Source organism: Ictalurus furcatus, chromosome 18 (genome assembly GCF_023375685.1).
Source record: "Ictalurus furcatus strain D&B chromosome 18, Billie_1.0, whole genome shotgun sequence".
Lineage (NCBI taxonomy): Eukaryota > Metazoa > Chordata > Actinopteri > Siluriformes > Ictaluridae > Ictalurus > Ictalurus furcatus.
Genome location: NC_071272.1, coordinates 607,501 through 630,180, shown reverse-complemented (window position 1 = coordinate 630,180; position 22,680 = coordinate 607,501). Strand labels below are relative to the sequence as shown.

The following is a 22,680-nucleotide window of genomic DNA, read 5'->3' as shown; positions in this document are numbered from 1 at the left end:
ACTTGACTTTACAAGTGTGTATAAGAGCTGTAAAGAAAAACAAAAGCACATTATGATTTTGTGTGTGTGTGTGTGTGTGTGTGTGTGTGTGTTACACACAAGGACTGAAAATGCCTTGTCTTGGGTGGGAGAGAAAATGAATGAAAGAGCTGTGTGTAAGCAAAGGTCTTGTCATGAGTGTGTGTGAGTGTGTGTGTGTGTGTGTGTCTGGCCTAAGAGTTTACAGTAGCATTGTTCTAGTACATTCCATAACACAAAGAGGCTGTGTTACTGAAACACACACTAGCGTTTGAGCATTTCGCACTAATATTTGTCCTTGCAATTTAAAAATAAATTGCCTGCAAGCACTAGAATCGAAAACACAGAGCACACACACACACACACACACACACACACACACACACACACACACAATGAGGACTGTGAGGAGCTTTTTCTAAGGTGACAAAACAGGAAACCTCTTTCTGATGTTCCGAGGAAATCTTTTCATACAGGTCTGTGTGTGTGCGTGCGTGCGTGTGTGTGCGTGCGTGCGCGCGTGTGTGTGTGTGTGTGTGTAGGCTTCTTCCTGTGGTATTATATTAATCCATATTAATACATTGTGAGTCGCACACTTGTGTAAGCTCACCCCTACGGTATGTCCAGTGGTCCCCTCTGCACACATTACTGATGGTACTGAATACACCTTTACACTATACTATATACACTGTGTATACTGTACACCTTTATAAATGGAGTCTCGAATATATTCCATTACAAAACATTCAAAAGTGACTTATTCAGAATGCAACATTTGTGCCATATCATCCTTCTGTAATTTTACTGAACATGTTTATTACTTCTTACTCTTTACGCGGAATGGTCCGGGACCAACGTGAAAGGACTGGAACTGTGCAAAAGAACAAACTAATCAAGCTGTTTAAACTAACGCTCTTTGTTTTACTGGACCGTTAGTAGCCCAGCACACGCTGATCTAGCCTAGTACAACTCAAATAAGAGAATTACTTTTCTATCAAAAGTATGAAAAGTTAAAAACACTTATATGGCTCTGTAAATGCTCATTACATTGCATAAGACATTGAACTGAGAATAAGAGACATTCCGTGCGTGAAGCAGTGTGTACTCAGCAATCCATCCATCCATCCATCTTCTATACCGCTTTATCCTTTTCAGGGTCACGGGGAAACCTGGAGCCTATCCCAGGGAGCATCGGGCACGGTACTCAACAAATTGTTAAAAAATTCATGTCTGAACACTGATGGCAGTAACATGAACACAAGACCAAAACCATCGAGCACAAAGAGACATTAAAGTAAAATGATATTGTAAACGATTTCCCCTGGTCAGGGTTATGGTAGATCCAGACCTTATCTCAGGAACACACTCGGGGTGTGTCTCTACCAGCTCCCTAGTTCAGTAGTCAGGGCACTGATCAGGGAGTCGGCTATTTTAAGGGCTGTCTCAAGTGCACTGGAACGTTCGCTCCCTAAAAACATCCCACAATTCATCGCAAGAACCATGGCGCATCGATGCGCACTATGCTGCATTACTGGAAATGAAGACTCTCGGCTAAAAAAAACAAAAAAAGCCAGACGAGCTCTCAGTTAGCTTTCGGCTACAAATTTAAGTAGCTTGCTATTGTTTTTGTTTTAAGGTTTTGAGGTTCTGTAGACAGTTTGTATATAAGAGTCTAACCACTTTTCGGTGTTTAATAATTTAAAAAATAATCCACTAGCTAGCCTACATGAGTACCATGACACAAACACGTGTGATTACAAACTTATATGACATATAAAACGTAAACATGTTTATGTTTGACATTTTTGGTGATCATGGGCACACCAAAAAACTTGGAGCTTTTGACTCTCTCCACAGTTGTTCCATCGATGCGCAGGGGTGAGTGGTCCACTCGGGTTCTCCTGAAGTGGACCTCCAGCTCTTTAGTCTTATCAACATTAAGAGATATATTGTTGTCTCTACACCATTCTGCGAGCTGGTTCACCTCCTCCCTGTACGCTGACTCATCAGTGTTGCTGATGAGGCCCATAACTGTAGTGTCGTCAGCAGAATTGATGACGTGAATGGAACTGAACTTCGCAGCACAGTCATGAGTCAACGGGGTAAACAGCAGTGGACTGAGTACACAGCCCTGAGGACTGAGCACACAGCCCTGAGGGGCGCCGGTGTTCAGTGAGGTGGAGTTGGAGGTGGAGTTGCTCATTCTGATGGACTGGGGTCTCCCAGTCAGAAAGTCCAGGATCCAGTTGTATTGGAGGTGTTTAAACCCAGCATGCTCTCCGTAAACTCAGCTTTGTTCTCCGTTGTTGTGGGAGGATTGTGTTGAATACGCCTATTCACACCTAGGGATGATATAGCATAGAAAATCCACCTGCTGGTATGCTTTTTGGGAAGTGGGAAGAAACCGGAGAACCTGTAGGAAACAAACATGAGAAAAGAAAATCCACACCTATAATAACCTGAGACCAGGATCGAACCAGGAACCCCAGACGCTGCTCATCGCACCCCACTCTTTATTTGTCAACAAGTGAATTATTTACCTGCATTACAATGGAAGAAGGTTTTCACCAAATCAAAGTAGCCAATGTCTGGAGTAGCTTTGGAAGCTTTTCCAAAGCTTCTCCTAAAAACTATGGTGTAAGTGTACTGTAAAGACAGATTCTTCTGTTTTTTCCTTCCCTGAGTATGTAACGTCATTATTTTGTTACAGCTCAACTCTGTGTATGACTGTGAGCACATTTCTGTGAGATGTTGGTCTTTTAATGCCTCCTCTGGTCATGAGTAGCACTACACACACATGTGCATGCACAAACGCACACACACACACGCACACACACACACACACACACACACACACACACAAAGAAAGTAAGATACAGTCAGTACAAGTAGTTGATGATCTGATATTGACATCATCATACCCTTTTCCTGAGGGCCATCAATACCACCTACATAGTTGTTGTTTTTGTTGTACCAAGTGCAATGTAAAATTCTAAATTCTATTAAAAGATTACTTGGTAAATTCTTTTGTAAAAATTGCTTTTATTCCTATATAAAAAAAATATTAATTGTAGATGTTGAACTTAAACTATGTCTCATGAACATTTTTTTAATTATCACACACCCTTAGCAACCCCACACACCATACGGGCCAATAAAATACCTCGATTCAGAGGCCATATTCACTAAAATTAGAATATAAAGACATGTCATAACAAGCCTCCGGATTAACACAACCCCCTTCATCCCGGGATGTGTAGATCACATGACCTTAAAGGGGTCATATCATGACTTTTTAAACGTTTTGAAGCATTAAGTATTTTGTTTATTGGGTTTAATAGAAGAGGATAACGTGCTTTAATGAGCCGGAATACCAGTAAGGGATGAAAGGGACGTTCCAGCTTTTGTCCCAGTTGCTCTATGGCTGACTTCAGTGCTGCCGGAGCATGAAGAGAACCAGCTGGCTATCCCAAGTTCTCTAGCTAAACTTTACAAATGAGTAAGAAGCAATATAATCTATTATTCTATAGCTTCTAACGTATATTAGAGAACAACTGAATGCCTTAACTGCTCAGCAGTAAAACAAAACGACACGCTAAAACGGCGTCGGTCCTGAATCCTTTCTCATCTTGTATTATAGTGTACACGTCCACTTACACACACTCGATAGACAGTAAAGGTGATCGAGAGCGGTGAATTGAGCACGCAAAAACAGATCTTGATGGGGAGGTATATCTAATTATGGACCCGAGGCATCAGCGGCCACATCCTTCCAACAGAAGTCGTTCTCAACTGAAAATGAATCTTGAAAGGCATCGGCTTTAGACGGCGTTCTGTGTCATCATCACGTTCCGTACGTCGCACATGCGACATTTGTGTATTTCTTCTTGCTGGAACGTTTTATCTGCTCAGCCGAGGATGGATCTCACACTAATAGGCTGGACTGTTGTTCACCGAGTAAATTAGCTAGCTATTGAACTAGAACGTTAGCTGCACAAACTAGCTACGTAGCACTTTAATGAAATGCTTGACGTTATCTTGTGACATATATGAGCCGTTTGTCCAGACTGTTATAGGACAGTGTTCCGGTGAAAAGAATCATGGGATTGTCTACATTGAGAAGAACGCTGTCATTCATTCATTTCACTTTCATCCTCCTTTATCCTGATAGGACCGTTTATCGTGACGTTTCAATGAGGAAACAACATCATAATTATTTTAAGACAGTAACGGCACGGGGTAAGTTCACTCGGTGCGTTACTTCTGTTCCGAAATCAGAAATACGGCAGAGACTACAGACCCGGGTTGTGTCCCAAATGATGTCCTACACGCTGCGCACTTGCACTGTGTACTCTACTGTGTAGTGTATGAGTTTTAGAAGGACGGTATCGTTTAAAATGGAACACTAGCATTTTTTTTACTAGCCGGAAGTATAAGCTATTTCCCGATCGATATATATATAAAAAAAAAATTGGACAAACAGTTGGGTTAATGTAAACTTTTTGTCTGAAATTTATATGTGTAACTCAGTTTGTAGAATTTATTGGAAATAAATGAAAAAATGGTATTGAATAATAACTCAAATAAATCATCAGATTAATCGAGTAATTGAAAAAATAATCGCCTGATTAATCGATCATGAAAAGAATGGCTAGTGGCAGCTCTGCGTACTGCCTCCGCGGGGAGCAGTGATAGTGTGCGTGTAGATGACAGAGAGGCTTACATAACAGTCATAAGGCTGGAAGAAACCTCTCCAAAAATATTAGATAAGGTTGATAGAGACAAAGAATTTGGTTCAATGGAAACCTGTGTGTGTGTGTGTGTGTGTGTGTGTGTGTGTGTGTGTGAGAGAGAGAGAGAGATTATGTGGCACCAGATGTTTCCTGCATTCCCAATTTAATTTTTTGTGGATTGCACCAAGCAGACCCAGTTGATGTACAGAAGCAGCTGTGTGTGTGTGTGTGTGTGTGTGTGTGTGTGTGTGTGTGTGTGTGTGTGTGTAGAGAAGGGAAGGACATTACGGAGTTATTGTTTCCTCATCTATCGCTATAAATACTGCCTAAGTGCATTATTCTCCTCATTAGCATTATAGTCAAGAAGTACACCCTTACCTGGCGGATGCTTTTATCCAGAGTGACCCACAGGTGAGAGGTCAGGGGTTAAGGCAGTTATGGCAGTTTGGCAGTGCTGGTATTGGAACTCATGATCCTCAGTAGTGCAGAGCCTTAACTCTTGATCCACCACGTTTTAGAGAGAATAAAGATAAAGCTGCCTGGAAAATGATGATCAATTGATGTCAAATAATGATAAGTTTATAAATAAATATAAGAGCTAATAAAATTCAAACTGCCTTTTTAAAAAACAACGACTGTTGGTGAAAACAAAGAAACAAACAAAAACCATGTACAGCGTCTGATTATTGGTTCAGTCTTTGGTTATTTTTTTTACATTAAATTACATTACATTACATTTACATTTATTCACTTAGCAGACGCTTTTATCCAAAGCGACTTACAAATGAGAAAAATACAAGCAAAGCAGTATATCAAGCAGAGAACAATACAAGTAGTGCAACTGTACAAGATCCATTAATTGAGTTCCAGAAGAAGCAAAGTGCAGAGTCGAGGTGTAAGTGCCTTTTTTTTTTTTTTTAAATTATGGGTTGGTTAGGTGTTCATAGAAGAGGTGGGTCTTTAGCTGTTTTGTGAAGATGGTGAGAGATTCTGCGGTCCGGATTGAGATCGGAAGTGCATTCCACCACTGAGGAGCAGTTAGTGTGAAGGTTCTGGAAAGGGACCTTGCGCCACGCTGAGTTGGAACTGCTGAACGTCGGTCTCTAATCGATGGCAGATTGCGAGAGGGAACGTAGGCCTTCAGGAGAGAGTTGAGGTAGGGGGCGCTGTTCCTGACAAGGTCTTGTAGGTGAGCATCAAGGCCTTGAACTTGATGCGGGTGGCTACAGGAAGCCAGTGGAGGGAGATGAAGATAAATAATTGATGCAGAAAAATGTAGATAATTTCGGTTGAAGCATATTAGACTCTATACAGTAAGTCCAATATGTATAAGATTAAAAAAGGATCATGCCATCTCCCACATTATTAATTCATGTAATTTAATCCCTGGGGAAATAAAACTCCATAAAATGAGTTCACAGAACTGAACGCACGAAAAAGCCCCTGAACAGCCACAAAAAGAAGAATTTGTCTGAAGCAGAAGGTGAAGCACTTTTGATTCACGTCTACGAGAATTTAAAACGATATTTTGCACGATAGAGGGAATGCACGTGACGTCACGGCAGCCGGAACTCGCCGCGGTCACGCCCACTGAGCGGCAGCATTAGTGCACGGCGTGAATTCCGCGAAAACAGACAAAATGCATCTAAACTGGGAAAACGCTGCTGTGCGAACAGATTCAACAATAATTCTGAGCTGTCTTTTTACAGAGTGCCAAACAACCGTTCGGTCCTTTCTTACTCAGTCCAGCAGTGGAAGTTTTTCGACACGTGGTATTCGTGATGTACAACGACGAATCATTTCTTTTTAAACGCTGATTATTTCCACTGATGAATAAACGGGGGCTCGTTCGTTCTCTGACTGTGTCTTACCTTCACAAATATATAACGTTAGTAAGTGGAAGCAGTGCTAGCGGCAAACAAACTAGGACTAGCTAGCGTACGCTCTACTAGATAAAAGGTCGAGCTCTGAACCGGACCCGGTAACCCTTTTCTACGGTCGACAGAACCCATGGAGACACTCTCGGCAGTAGTTTCCACGCTGTCAGACGGCCTTTTAGTGACGTTAACTTTTCCACATTCTGTTAGAGGGAAAGCATCAGATTTCCGTTGCCCTGTGACCGCTCGCTGACCAGAGAACGCTGAAAACTTGGGACAGCCTTGGAGAGGGGAGGCCCTACAGTAGTACTGGGAGCTAACTGCCCTAACAACCTCACGTCCCCTGATACAGAACCGCTCCTCCTTTGTCTGCTCGGCCTCTACGATCGTTCTCAGATCAGGCCTAGTAGCGTGCTGCGACTGTTTTCACAATTGTCGTATTTATAATTACGCGGTGCGCTTAATTGCCACATCACCTGATCACGGCGGGTCTGTAAATACCCGTGATGTTACACAAGCTTCAGATGGCAGTCTGTCTCAGGTTTGGACAGGAAGCGTTTGGAGAGCCTGAAAAAACGACCAACCAAACCAATGCACATGCAGACTTTTAGAGCATCAGCCCACATACACATCCTGTGTCTACACACACACACACACACACACACACACACACACACAGCTCTTTCCTTCCTGTTCTCCTGTGCACTGTCAGTAAGTGAGTGAACTATATTACAGTGTGTGTAGCACTTTCTCTCTGTGCATGCTTAAGATCGTTTTTACACTGCGCGAGTGTGATAGGATTGTAGAGAGAGAAAGGGAATCTGTACGTGAGCTAGCGTGAGCGTGTGAGAGGGAAGTGGAACTGAATTCAGCCTTGGAGATGGTGGAGGAGAAAATGGGTGGATGCTGGAGCCACACCAAGGTGAGCCTGTTGTTGTGAACGTTAGCTTAATGTGGATTCAGACTCAGCGCGCTAATCCTGAACTGTAATTCAAACTGCAGTGTGAGGAGGAACAGATTACAGCATGGGTTTGTCTGGTCTTCTTCAGCTAAACGATACCATCCATACGACCATACCAGCGAAGGGATCGTTGAATTTTACATCTCTTGAAAGGTCCTGTGTTACTTTGGATGAAGCGTATGATATGAACTTTGACCGGGGACAGAAGGAGACTGCAATGTAAACAGCCTGAATGGGTGCTTTTTCATGTAATCAGATGTTTTCGTGACATTTTGGGATTTATTAAAGTGTGTTCCTGTAATAATCATGGTGGTTATAAATAAGAGGTTAGAGACTGAACTCTGGAATTTCTTGGAAACGGACGCACTAGTCTGTAGACGGTGAGGTAAAGTGTGTTATACTATTCATCATACGATCAGATCATTATTTATTTATATTTATTATGTATTATTATATATTTATTTATAACTCTGGCATATGAGCATTAAACACAGTATTGAAGCGCCACGTATAAGGAAACACACACGGTGTTTTTTCCCACGTCTGCGTATGCATTCCGGCAGATCGTGCATGAGCGGGGAAGCGTGGCTGAATATTTAGCTTGATGACCTAAACGTGGGTCAGTTAGCGGTGGTCAGTTTTGGATGTCGTTTTGTGTAAATGATCAGTGTTCATGTTGCTAGGCCCGTTATAGACGGTGTCATGTTTTTGGACCAGCATTGGACTGTTATTGAACTGTAGTGGGTGTCTATTTTTTATAACAATTACAGACTCTTACTGGAAGCATCCAATTAAATGCTGCAGTTTTACCGGACTCCCAAGTCGTGCAATAGAAAAGCACTCACCCTGTCATCATGAGATTGTGAGTTCAGATCCCACTGATGCATGGCCGGTCGGGTGGGATGGCGTCTCCCCTGTCATTCGCAATAATGCTAGCTGATCGTGGGCATCTGAGCTAATGTATGCCCACTAGGGCAGCTAGCACCTTCCTCCAAGTGTGATGCAGCATGAAGAGATGCAGTTGGCTGGCATCACATCTTGGGGGAGTGTTAGCTCAGCCTTCACCCTCCCCAGCGGGGAGCTGTAGTAGGATTGGGACAGCCGGCTGCTGGGTGGGAAATGGGATTGGGGAGAAAATCGGAAGGAAATTACTCTGACATAAAATAAAAGTATTCTTAAACACCTTTTTTATTGCAATACTACTGTTTAGCTGGCGATGTGTTGGCGATGTGTTATACCCTGATGCGTATACCCGTAGAAATGTCCTCAAGCATTAAGTAAAATTGAACAATTATGTAAAAACTGTATAAAAGTTTACCTCTCAGACTACAGACTAACACTGAATAGTATGTCAGAGTAATATTTAACTTCGATCCTGATACTGTTAGATGTCGTAGGACTTTCACACACCGTTCAGTACTTTTGTCTGAGACTCGGATTCGGAGGTTTAGCGATTTGGTTTAGTTTCACACTGCACATTATGAAATGAAGTGGGCATGTAGGAGTAAAAAACGTACTCGTAAAACTCTTCCAGCTTTAATCAGCGACAGGAAAAAAACAAACAGGAAAATAACTAGTTCACTAGTTCACTAGTTAACATAGAAAACAACTAGTTCACTAGTTAACATAGAAAATAACTAGTTCAGAAAAGGTTTGTGTAAAACATCCAGCGTTATTTCTCTCTTTGTTCATCGGTCACAAATGATCTAGAATGCACCGCGTCTCTGCAGCGCTGGCGTTGTTTCGGGTCTGCCTCAGACACTCATGGCCTGGTGGTTTTTTTCCACTCTCAAGTGTGATTCCTTTCAAAATGAACCACGAGGAGGAACATGCACCAGGGTTCGATTCGAACGGACTAAACATTGCAGACTAAATTGTTTAGATTTATTCGACACAGAAACAATAACCCGCAAATATCAGCCGCACCCAGTCAGTTAAAACTCTGATTCTTTTGGCAAAGTTGTGGTTAGATCAAGTTCCATGATATCGTATCGTGAGACAGCTGATAGATGTCAGATGAGGAACGGTAATCAGATTGTCTGATCTGGTGTTAGACATTTTGTACTCACTGTAAAAGTATTAGCCTAAGATTTTAGCTTCAGTTACAGTGTCTGAAATGCGTGTGGTGCATCAGGCGTTCAGTCGGATGAAGCTGAGACAGCACGAGGTCTTCTGTTCGTCAGTTGGTATTTACCCTCCCCTGAAACGGCGTAGGGTTACTAACCCTAACCCGAACACTAACCCTAACACCAACCCTGGCTTGTTACTTGTTTTGTTTTACCTTCATCCTTCCTTCCTGTCACTCCAGTTCACTTTGACTCCTTCTTGCTTCCTTTCAAATGAATGTTAACTAAATGTAGTTTTTTTTTTTTATTAAAAAGGAAAGTGTGACTAAGATCTAATTCATCTTTGAATTTGGAGGAATAGCTGCAAGTTGTCTCTAAGCCCTGGCCTTATAAACATCACTGACATTTCAAACACACCGATGAATAGATGGGGGTTTCCTGTAAGCGAACAGAAACTCTAGTTGTGCAGGCCAGACGTCTGTAGAGAGTCTGGTACTTTCTGCAACCTACAATTAGGGCTGGGTGGTATATATTATTTTTAGGTATACCTGTATTAATTCAGTTTCACTAACATGTTAAATAACCTGATCTGATGGCACAAGGATGGAGAAAATCGGCATTATGTCTGTTTGTGGTATTGGGTAGATAACACTGATAATGTTACTTGTTTAATAGTATGATCTAAGTTCTATTAAATATACTGGACAAAGCAAAACAATTTCAATGATCTTGTGTAAATACTGAAATATTCAGATGTTCTGTACCTCTAAATATTCACAGTTTGAATAAAAATAGTTGATATTAGCAAAGCTGCATTTTACTAAAGATACTATGGTTCAGTTTTGCTCTTATGTTCTAAAGGACCGGGTGTGTTTAGCACCGATACTTTACTTCTTATTTTGATTTAGTATAAACCATATTGATGTTGTTGTTTTATCATTGTGTAGTATATTAAAGGGGATTTTGGAAAGTTAAATTTCTCTGAATGATGTCTGAAGCTGGCAGCAGGTAGGATTGTGGGGCACAGACCCCAAAAGAAGGACTTCAAAAAGCATTCAATTCTGCTGACTTTAATAATCCAACCTAGAGGTTCATGCATCCACGAACGCATGAACTAATATTTCTGCATCATGTAGTGACGATATATTTCTTATCTTAGAAATATTTCTGAGGTGAAAGAAAGCTATCCTAGTAATATTATCTACATGAGCATCAGATGATAGACTGGAGTCAATAATCACTCCGAGGTCTTTTACTCCTGCACATGATGAAACAGAAAGACCATCCAGAGTAACTGTGAGATCAGAAAGATTACTTCTAGCTACACGTGGTCCTAATACAAGTTCTTCTGTCTTATCAGAATTAAGTAAAAGGAAGTTAATAATCATCCAACGTCTAATGTCCTTTACACATTCCTCAACTTTACTGAGCTGCTGTCTGTCGTCTGGCTTCGCTGAAACATACAGCTGTGTGTCATCAGCATAACAGTGGAAGATAATTCCATGTTTACGAATAATTTGACCTAGGGGTAGCATATATAAAGTAAAAAGCAGTGGGCCTAAATCAGAACCTTGTGGAACACCAAATTTAACCTCGGTATGCGTGGAGAAGTCTCCATTTACATCTACGAACTGATAACGATCGGTCAGATAAGACCTGAGCCAGGAGAGGACTGTTCCCTTAATGCCAACAACATTTTCTAGTCTATCAAGGAGAATAGTATGATCTATAGAATCACAAGCTGCACTCAGGTCGAGTAACACAAGCAGCGAGACACAACCCTGATCAGAGGTCAGTAGAAGGTCGTTTACTACTTTAACTGACGCTGTGCTATGATGAGGTCTAAACCCTGACTGATATATGACGTGAATGTTATCCTTATGTATGTTGTCTGCTCCCTGGCCTTGGCTCTGGATCGTGAGTGATTAACTAGGCCTGTTCTGAGACCATGTGCTGTGCTGCAGGAAATGAGAGCAGCACCTTCCTGAGTGGAATGAATACCGTCCCACCCTTACAGACCAGCCTTGCCCTCAAAACTACTCCCATTATTTATAAAGCCCACATTGTTTTCAGAGCATCACCTGGACGTCCAGCAGGTCAGCGCTCAGACCCTGCTGTAAGCTGCCAGAGCATAATGACACTCTGAGTAACCTCTGACTGACAAAGCTGTATGTTATTAACTCCTACATGAAAAACTGTCTTTGAAAACCTGTGCTTGCCTAAGAGCCTAAGATTACCTGCCATGTCCAACACCCTGGCTCCCGGAGTACACGTAACTAACGCTGCTGGAGGCCCTAAAGGCCCTAAAGGCCTGGCTAATGTCATGTACCTTAAGATAGAGTCTCCTATAACCAGAGCTCTTGGCTGAGTAGTTGGGGGATTCATTGCTCATTTCAAACGTGTCATTATGAAATTCTATTGGCAAGCATTTCTTTTCGGAAATAAGCAAAACTATCTTCTAATAGAATAAGACAGTTTCAGCAAAAATAAAATGACGTGTTAAACCCTCATGTGTGTAATAAAAATCTCATGATTAGAAGAGGCGGTTAAGAGGTGAGTTCAGTTGCTAAAATGTATATATAGGTGTTTTTCTGTCGGAAACTGGTCACTGAAATATATACATATGTATGTGTGTGTGTGTGTGTGTGTAAGTGTACAAGAAGTGTACAAACAATGTAGGTGAAAGGTGTCTGTGGCCACGACTACAATAACACCCACCTGCATGAGCCATAATGCGCTTACTTATTTAATACCCTTATTTATTTGATCACCTTTATATATTTATCTTTTACCATTCCTTCTCTGCCTTTGTCTTCTTCTCTCTAGGATCAGTTTGATAACTTGGAGAAGCACACTCAGTGGGGTATAGATTTTGTGGAGCGCTACACCAAATTTGTCAAAGAGCGATCCGAAATCGAGCTCAGCTATGCAAAGCAGATCAGGTGAGTTTTGACTTTTTAACTCTGTGTGTGTGTGTGTGTGTGTGTGGTTAATTTACATACTTTCCAGATTTTTGAGCACATTTGGATTTATGTGGCTCTGTAGTCAGTGATGCCGTGTGATGCTCCAGGGGCTGGCTGTAATTAACGTGTCTTTACTGCTGAAAAGGTTGTAGCTAAGATCGTGTTCATGGTTCTGCGAAACTATCTGGTCATGAAGATTATTTCAGTTCATTCTTAGTGAAGTGTGTGATCTTATTTTCTGTCTAGAAATTTGTCTAAGAAGTACCAACCCAAGAAGAATGCCAGGGAAGAAGAAGAGAGCAAGTAAGCCCTAATGAAAGCGTACAGGAAATACTGTGATAAAGATGAAATGATTGAATTGTTGTGGTGAATTCGGCTGTAACGGAGAGCTGCTGGTCTTTCTGATAGCTGATGTTGTTTGGAAGCCACTGAGGAGTAGCCAGTGAGTTTACTGTGGGTTTACTGGTGATGTCACTTCCTGTGTTAGATACACGTGGTGCCGTGCATTTCTGGCGTCTCTGAACGAGCTGAATGACTACGCCGGCCAGCACGAGCTCATCGCCGAGAACATGACATCACAGATCATCACTGAGCTCACGCGATACTCACAGGACCTCAAAGCAGAGAGAAAATCGGTAAGCGATGTCGCACAAACGCGCAAAACATTTTCATGCAACCTTCTGCACTCTGTAGTTCAGTTGTGTGATTGCGAGACAGACAGACAGACAGACAGACAGACAGACAGACTCGCAACCCCCCACTCAGTGGATGAGATACACTCATCGCCTTTAATAGGAACACCTGTACACCAGATGTTGTTTTGTACCAAGGTTCACGCCATGATCACAGCCACAGTTTTCTTCATTCTGCCGTTTGATCTATATGTTGAAAAATAGAGGGAAAATGAAGCGTCTTTTTCTGCGAGCGTTCACACAAACGACCGACATGCAGTCCTTCGCTGAAGATAATAAAGCCGATGGCGTGGTTTACAGGCACTGTTTTATAGTCATGCAACATGCGAACGGCTTGATTTCACACAGACTTCAGACACCTTTCACACACGGGGGTGTTTCCCACAGCGCGAAGCTCTCGTAACGTTGAGTTCCCTTTTAAAGGGAACCATAGCTTCACTCTTTTCCTCCTCTATCTGTTGAATAGGTTTAACTCTGTGTGCGTGTGTGTGCGGGGGTGTGTGTGTGTGTGTGTGCACGTGCGTGTGTGTGTGTGTTTCCTGGTTTCTCAGTCTTTGGAAGAAGTGAGAAACCTGAGGGTAGTGCAGGTTAACTTCAATAGGAAGTGCTGTCACTCCAAAAAGAATTGAGAACCGTTTCTTTTGTGTAAGTGGGTTAGCCCTCTTTGGGCTTATGCTAAGCATGCTAACACACACACACACACACACACACACACACACACACACACACACACACAGACTGCCTTTTGGGTCTAAAGACTTTTCTAAAGGCACACATTTCCTCTCTTTTGAGCTTTCAATTAAGCATTAATCTCTCTCTGTCTCCCTCTCTCTCTCTCTCTCTCTCTCTGTCTCTCTCTCTCTCTCTCTCTCTCTCTCTCTGTCTCTGTGTGTGTGTGTGTGTGTGTGTGTGTGTGTGTGAGAGAGAGAGAGAGAGAGAGAGAGAGAGAGTGTGTGTTACTATTGCACTGGGCCTTTTATATATTCACATATACAGTGGGGTCCAAAAATCTTAGACCAAACAGCAGAAAATCTGGGATTTTTAAAAAATTACTTCTTTGATTTAAAACTGGAGAGAAACAAAGAAAGGTTCAAAATCAAGATTGTTCAAAATTGTGCGTTATTTCTGGGTAATTGTTTAAATTGAATCAAATTGAGGATATGGTCCATTGCTACTCCATTCTAGTTCATCATGCTGTGTGTGTGTGTGTGTGTGTGTGTGTGTGCGCGTGTGCGTGCGTGCATGTGTGAAAGAGAGCAAGAGAGAGAGAGAGAGCACTACAAGTGTTGAGTGCTGTTGAGGTTCTAAATCCAGGCTTCTGCAGAACTTCAGCATTTATGCTGCACCGCAGTGTTATGCCTGGAAATGCACAAAGTAAAATGAGCGATGCACACACACACACACACACACACACACACACACACACACACACAGAGAGAGAGGCACTAACTCTTTCTCTCTCTCTCTCTCTCTCTCTCTCTCTCTCTCTCTCTCTCTCGCAGCATTTCCACGATGGACGGAAAGCTCAACAGCATATTGAGAACAGCTGGAAACAGCTGGAACTGGTAAGTCTCTTTCTATTCATCAGTAATAAGTATGTGTGATAAGTTGTTTTTGTTTTTTTGATCCAGGTCTAATCTGGTAAGAAAAAAAATCCACATTGGATGTAATAACAGGGCAAGGTGAGTCGTGTACAGACCTTCATCCACCGCACATCATGTGCATGGACGTGTTTCTAGAAGACTCTTCCTCCTTACTGGATGCCGTTAAGACATATTTCTAGATTCCTGTGCAGCTCTGTGTGACAGGTGACAGGTGACAGGTGACGTACAATGAGGTGATAACTGTGTCTTTCATGGATTAAGTTGTGTCAGTCCCCATCCTGGTAATTACATACCGTTACAGTTTCACTCGAGTTCCTGAATCATTCATCATAGTTATTAAATAATAAAAGATGAATAGATAATGAGCAGGGTCAGGGCGGAGTTTGAAGGATTTGCCCCAGAGACCAGAAATCACAAATTCTTCTGAATTCGGATTATTTGGAATATTTTGGTTTTAAAGCAGAGGGCCAGTCTCAGACTCATCTGGAACCAGTGTGTGTTTGGATAGCAATTATAAAAGTGTTTATGTGTGTGTGTGTGTGTGTGTGTGTGTGCGTGCGTCTATTATGTGGGTGGAGGATGGAATGGTTGTGGACTCTTGAAACAAACACTGATTGTCCTGCTTTGAATAAAAACTAAATAAAGAAAGGAAGAATAAAGGAGTGGAAGGAGGACGGCTACAAGCACATAAACAACTTAAAATGTACTCAGCTACTAAACTCAAACGTACTGGCTGTGTGTGTGTGTGTGTGTGTGTGTTTTGTAAAAATGTGTGGTGAAAAAGTCTTTTTGTTTAGTTTTTATTTTATTATTTTGCACCCTTTCCTTGCCTGATATTGTATATTCACCTGTGTGTGTGTGTGTGTGTGTTACAGTATAAGAGGAATTTTGAGAGAGCTTGTAAAGAGGCAGATCGAGCACAGCAGTACTTTGAGAAAATGGATGCTGACATCAATGTGACAAAAGCAGATGTTGAGAAGGTAGGAGTGTTTGATTGTCTCCCTCTTTTCTCTTTTTCTAAGCTCTTTTTGAACACCTGCGTCTGATTCATAGGATGGTTTCTAGGCAGGTGTATATCTTTGTATACTTTTTATCCTCTCTCTCTCTCTCACACACACACACACACACACACGCGTGTACACGTGTACATCTAATGACAATCACAGATGATCCTGCTTCTGTTCTTAGTCACCTGCTAGCACACAAACATACAGATACACAGTAGACACTTTCCCAACACTTGAAACATGAAGTTGTGTGTATATTTGTGTTTTTGTGCGATATTTGACAGTTAACAGTTAGTAAGGTGTGTGTGTGTGTGTGTGTGCAAGTAATAGTAATATAAATAATTTATAAGTAATATACAGTAGTGCTGTCTGCTCGTGTTCGCTGTACATTCACAATGTGTTTTATATTATTATCATTTGTTATGTTTATATATAAATACAGTTATTTATTTAAAAAAAACAACAAAGTAATAACGCTCAGAATTGAAAACTCCTAGGCACTTTTAGTTGAATTTTGTGTTTGATGTAATAAACAGGACACACAACTTAATGTGAGTGACAGTGACATTGTAATTAAGAATATCTGCCCATGAGGGAGACTTGTTCACTGTATCCTTTAAATCAGGGCTCCATAGTGTCTCTCCTCACACCATTTCATCACTCATCCTTCGCTTCTGGGCTTTGTCGGCGTGGCAGGGCTGGAACACTGAGACGTGTGAGATGTGTGAGATGTGTGAGACGTGTGTCCTGGGTGTGCAGTAGATTAGCATCACCCATGAAACCAGACAGCGTAACACTATGACTTGGATGGGGTCCTCAAATAGATGGATGATGTCAGGGGTAATGTGTGTCTTTACATGCAAGTGTGTGTATCTGTATCGTTGATACAGTCGCTGCGGGTGTGTTTTGTGTGTTAATCCGAACACACTTCCTGGTCCGTGTGTGTATACAGGTAGTGGCTTATTTCAGTTTGACTTTTCAAGGGTACAAAAACTTTCACTCCTTCCTCGCTAATCCTTTGTGTTGCTGTTGTTGTTGTTGTTTTCATCATGCCTTGAAGCGATGTTACCTTAAGGTAGGTGCACAGGTGCAGGTGTGTATCTGTCTGTATGTTGCTACCAGTGCACCCATAGGCACACCCATATGCCACGCCCACTGTGAGGTTCGATCCGGTCATAGCCTCGATACTGTCTGTCCGCTCTGCTGCCCTCACCAATCACATGGCTGGAAGCGTGAATAACGTCCTGCAGCATTTGTTCTGCAATATACTGAAGTAAAACGTGTATGGAGGAAGACGTGGAATCTGAAATAAACTAGCAAACAGACAAATAATAAATAAATAAATAAATAAATACATACATACATACAATTGTACAGTGTCAGTAAATATATAATACGATGAAAAGTGAGCATAAATAATGAATAAATAATGAACGCAAAGTAACGCATCACTGTCATCTGATGACTTTTTCTGATTACATTTTAAATGTGTATCATTTGATCACAGTTACTGATGTCAGTACAGTTGCGTTACTTGCGTTACACATTTACTGTTCAGAAGACGATATCAAGTGAAATGCATTTTAAAAATAAATCTGGTTTTTGCGCGGCGTCCCAGAGGACAAGAGTTCGATTAATGGCAGGCTGCGTGTGATGCTGATCATTTGATGGTTCAGTGATGAGCGTAGCACGTCAAGGCTTTCTAGAAGTTGCTCAGGAAGTGGTTATAGTCTCAGGCTTTTGTTTCCTGCATAAACCTTTGCATGAATATTGCAGAAAGCAGGATTTACTCTCTTATATTCTGCTAAAGATTTCATGTGTCATTGAACCGAGCCAGTGGCTGGTCGCTTCAGCAGGACTGTCGCTGGGGTGTGAATTTAAACTGCTGCACCAACTGGTCATTAACTGAATTTAGTCCAGAGTCCAGATGCAATTTTTTAGTATATTCGGCATAAAGTAAAATCTGAGGCTGCGTATTTGCATATTTTGAGTTCATTTAAAGATCTTTTCCCAACATTTTCAGAAGCACAACGTTCTTCCAGATCCTTCCATTCATTTATAAACGGTGATTTTTTTTCCCTGATTCTCTTCGGTCGTGCCGTCATGGTATGCTAGTAATTTTACTTTAACAGCAGCTGTTAATGTTACATCTGTTTATATGGACGCACGCGCAGTTAGAACCCGGTACTAGTACTGGAACCTAGCTGCTACCTTTGATCAGTTAAGACCTCTTTATGTTAAGACCTGTTGATGCCTCCAGCTCATGAAGCGTCTCAGTTCCAGTTCTATCATTTTCCACCTCGGGGTTCGGTGAGTTTTAGAACTGGACTTCATTCCAGAGTGTGGATCATGTCTTTGCTTCTAAATGTTAACTCTGGTTCTTATTGTAGATTTATACATGAGCCAGGATGCTGACCATTTATGTGTGTGTGTTAGGAGAATGGCATGACAAATAAGAACCGTATGACCCTGTATCTCAGCTTTCAATATATGAAATTATTATTTATTTATTTATTTAAAATTTTATTTTATATATAGTAATGTCAGTAAATGATGTATATCACCAAAATAGCAATATGAGTATTCAGTTACTTGTTTAGGAAACGTATGATGATCACTCATAGCATTTATTAAAAACATGAGTTTATTAAAATGGAATTCACTTTTTCTTAATTTCTTTCTTTCTTTATTTTTAATTAGGCCAACCAGTCTTGAAATCCTTGTTGCGTATTTCAAAGGATGTGATGGTTTTCTGTGTTAGAATTTATAGAGATGTGATAGCTATTTCAGATTACAATACACCGGTACATTAAAATGTGTGTGAGGAGAAGGGCATTAAGTAACAATAAGAAGTTGTTTTAATTTTAGAGATATTAAAATACACAGGCGGTACTAGATGGACAGAAGTCGTGGTTGGCTACGAGTCTCGTGTGGGATTCTGGGTAATCACCTGAAGAGGTAAAAATAATATCTACATATCCATCATTTTCTCTCCCTTTCCCTCTAGGCCAGACAGCAGGCGCAGTTTAGACACCAGCTGGCAGCTGACAGTAAGAATGAATATTCCAACTACCTGCAGAAATTTAACCAGGAACAGACGGAACATTACCACACACTCATCCCGAATATCTTTCAGGTATACACACACATACACACACTGCTGAGTGTAAAGGGACACAGCTTAGGAAACACATAATCATCCATACATCAACCATTTAACACATCCAACCGTACATGTACTCATCCCATCAATACATCCATCCATTTATACATATACAGCGCCCTCCGTTAATATTGGCACCCTTGATGATAAATATGAGCAAAGAAGGCTGTGAAAAGTCGCCTTTATTGTTTACCCTTTTGATCTTTTGTTAAATGTGAGGTAACACACAGGCCAAATTCCCTTAATCATTCATAAAATTCATTTTGAGGACCTGGAAACGTGAAGGATCTGGAGAGGTTCTGTATGGAGGAACGGTCTCGGATCCCTCACCATGTATTCTCCAACCTCATCAGGCGTTATAGGAGAAGACTCAGAGCTGTTATCTTGGCAAAGCGAGCTAGGACAAAGGATTGACTAAAAGGGTGTCAATAATTGTTGCACACTTATATTTCACAAAGGTTTATATTTTTGATAAACCTGCGTTTTCTTCGCAATAGTTTGATGTCCATGAGAGCATTTTTTAACAAATGCTCAGAAGGTTAAACGATACAGACTTTTTTTCACAGCCTAATTTGCTCATATTTATCAAGGGTGCCAATATTAGTGGAGCGCACCGCACCTGTATACCATGAACACCGTCCAGCTGTTCATCCATCCATCCATCCATCCATCCATCCACCAGTCAGTCATGTAACTATATATCTTCTCAGTCATCTATCTATCTATCCATCCATTCATTTATTGACTCCATCCAATGGCGCGTCCGTTTTTCTCTTCATCCCTCACGGACGGTGCGGATAGTTCCGTCTGACGCTCATTACGCAGCGATCACAGGCATCGTTACATCACTTCCAATTCCATAATGCCACTGGCCCGATTGCGGGTTTGGCCTGTTGGTTGTTTCAGTACGAGTTTGTTCAATACCCTCACTGTTTCTCTCTCATGTGTTCGAGCAGAAACTCCAGGACATGGAGGAGAGGAGGATTGAGAGAGTGGGTGACTCCATGAAGACCTTTGCTGAGCTGGATAGACAGATTCTGCCCATTGTAGGGAAATGCATTGATGGTATAACCAGAGCAGCTGAGAGCATAGAGGCTAAGACTGTGAGTCATGCTAACACATTCACATGTGCGCACACACACACACACATTTTTACATACAACATGACCCAGGAGAGGCCATCACATACGTACACACAACTACGTACACAAAGCAACATAGCATTTAAACATAAATACTTTGGAGTGTGAGATACACTCCATTACATCCTCACACACACAGAGATTGTATGTGTGTCATGAATCCAAGGCAGAGATAGCGCAAACTACGGCTATATACACACAGGTGCTCGTTAACGTGACGAGATTCAGGTGTAGGCGGTCATGTGACTGTGATGCAGTGCGGTGCAGTGGCTGCTGGGAACTGTAGTCCAGAGTTCCTTCTCTGATAAACATGACAGTGAGTCGATCTGTCCTGTTTGTTCCTGTAAGAGAACCAGCACATTAAACATGATAAAAGTTTTTTGAAGTAAAACTGAGCTTTGTTTTTTTTTTTTTCTCATGAAATGCAGGGAAAGTCTTATTACTCCTAGATAATAATATTGAGGAAGTGGTGGTGTTTTTTTTCTGTACCCAGTATGGAAACAGGGTGTAATACCATTTATAACATAAGAAACGTGTTGATTGGACGGTGAACAAATATTCCCACGCGCTGCGTTTTTCAGATCTGTCTATTAGCACTTCTTTAACAGCTTATCTTCCAAGCCATCCTTCAGGCGTTCCTAGTTCCTGCTGTTTATCAGTCCATTTCACGTAGGGACGAATGAAATGTTCGCATGTGTTTACAGGACTCCGCACAGGTGGTGGAGTCGTATAAATCAGGGTTCGAGCCACCCGGTGATGTGGAGTTTGAAGACTACGGTCAGGCGATGAAGAGGACCGTTTCGGAGACCAGCCTGACCAACTCGCGCCCTGATATTAAGACCGAAAAACCCAGCAAGAGCAAGACCAAACTCTGGCCATTCAAGAAGAACAAGGTAACACACACGTGTATATACTTTCCTGTTTACGTCAACACTTTCACGATTTAGGTCAGCTGACCAAACCTGTGACTTCAGTTGGACCCAGAAAAAGATATTTTTTTTCCCTCTTGGAAGTTTTGATATGTTCTATGTCGTAGAAAAGCAACACAATTGTTTAAAACAACAACAACAACAACAACAACAACACACAAATAATCAGATTTGATGGTATGATGGTGTTCTGTGTGTAGGATCAGCCTGGTGTGTATTTGTATTTGTTAGACCTCCATAATACTCGTATAATTCCGTTCTTCATTTATATTTTAAATCCATGTTTTTATTATTTCTCAGTGTGATTTTATGTGTTGCAGTTCATTGCGAGTCACAGAAGTTTTAGACGTTATTATTTGCTGCAGTATTCCTCTTGTGTTCGTCCTCACACCCCCCCGCATGTGACTGAGTGGTGGATGAGCTAATGTACTAATGCATCGCCAGCGAGTCCTAACCTTTAAACTCAGAAGAGTGTTGCGACCCTTATACCTATACCTGCACAACACAAAACATCCCTCTAACCCTCATCCTAAGGATGTAAACACACTTCCTTTTCTCTCCATCATCCACTGTTTCTGTGACTGTGAATGATTTTTACCGTTCACCTCTCTGAGCTGGGCCGAGTCAGCGAGTACACGCCATTCCAAACCTCACCTATTCTTAAAGAAGGCCAGCATTAAAATGGATAACTGCATGAGTGTGTGTGTGTGTGTGTGTGTGTGTGTGTGTGTGTACATGTGCGTGTGCCCTCTAGAATTGCGTTTGTAGAATCTGCCGTTTGTATTGCGTCTGCAGAGCGTTTGTATTCCGTCTGCAGAGCGTTTGTATTGCGTCTGCAGAGCGTTTGTATTCCGTCTGCAGAGCGTTTGTATTCCGTCTGCAGAGCGTTTGTATTCCGTCTGCAGAGCGTTTGTATTGCGTCTGCAGAGCGTTTGTATTGCGTCTGCAGAGCGTTTGTATTCCGTCTGCAGAGCGTTTGTATTCCATCTGCAGAGCGTTTGTATTGCGTCTGCAGAGCGTTTGTATTCCGTCTGCAGAGCGTTTGTATTGCGTCTGCAGAGCGTTTGTATTCCGTCTGCAGAGCGTTTGTATTCCGTCTGCAGAGCGTTTGTATTGCGTCTGCAGAGCGTTTGTATTGCGTCTGCAGAGCGTTTGTATTGCGTCTGCAGAGCGTTTGTATTGGTGATTATGAAGAGTAAGTTGTATTTGTGTTGATGAAGAAACTGTTCATCACTAAAACTGAAGTGATGAAGTTCAGTAAGAACAAACCTTCAGTATTACATTTATTTCAGAATACAAACAGTGAACATGTTCATGTGCAACTTTTAGGTGAGGAGTGTATATTTACCATCATTTCACCAGCACATGAAGGCAGCGTGTGTGTGTGAGTGTGTGTGTGAGTGTGTGTGTGTGTGCGTGTGTGTGTGTGTGTGTGTGTGTGTGAGTGTGTGTGTGAGTGTGAGTGTGTGTATTGGAGCTGCAGTGTCTGCAACAAGGAAGACAGTCCTCTGAAATAGAATGTCTT

The 22,680-nt window shown here is 41.7% G+C and overlaps 1 protein-coding gene across 9 annotated transcripts in view; it reads left to right on the top strand.

Moving 5' to 3' along the window:
• LOC128622889 (formin-binding protein 1) overlaps positions 1–22,680 on the top strand; it is a 64,363-nt gene that overhangs the window by 20,037 nt on the left and 21,646 nt on the right. For 8 of the 9 annotated variants that reach the window (XM_053649688.1, XM_053649684.1, XM_053649689.1 and 5 more), the window contains exons 2-9: positions 12,482–12,597; positions 12,865–12,921; positions 13,106–13,253; positions 14,813–14,875; positions 15,790–15,894; positions 18,929–19,057; positions 20,041–20,187; positions 20,931–21,119. In XM_053649688.1, coding sequence (XP_053505663.1) covers positions 12,482–12,597; positions 12,865–12,921; positions 13,106–13,253; positions 14,813–14,875; positions 15,790–15,894; positions 18,929–19,057; positions 20,041–20,187; positions 20,931–21,119 — 954 coding nt within the window. Of the gene's footprint in view, positions 1–7,327; positions 7,551–12,481; positions 12,598–12,864; positions 12,922–13,105; positions 13,254–14,812; positions 14,876–15,789; positions 15,895–18,928; positions 19,058–20,040; positions 20,188–20,930; positions 21,120–22,680 lie in introns of those variants that run through there. The other variant, XM_053649687.1, reaches the window with a different exon arrangement.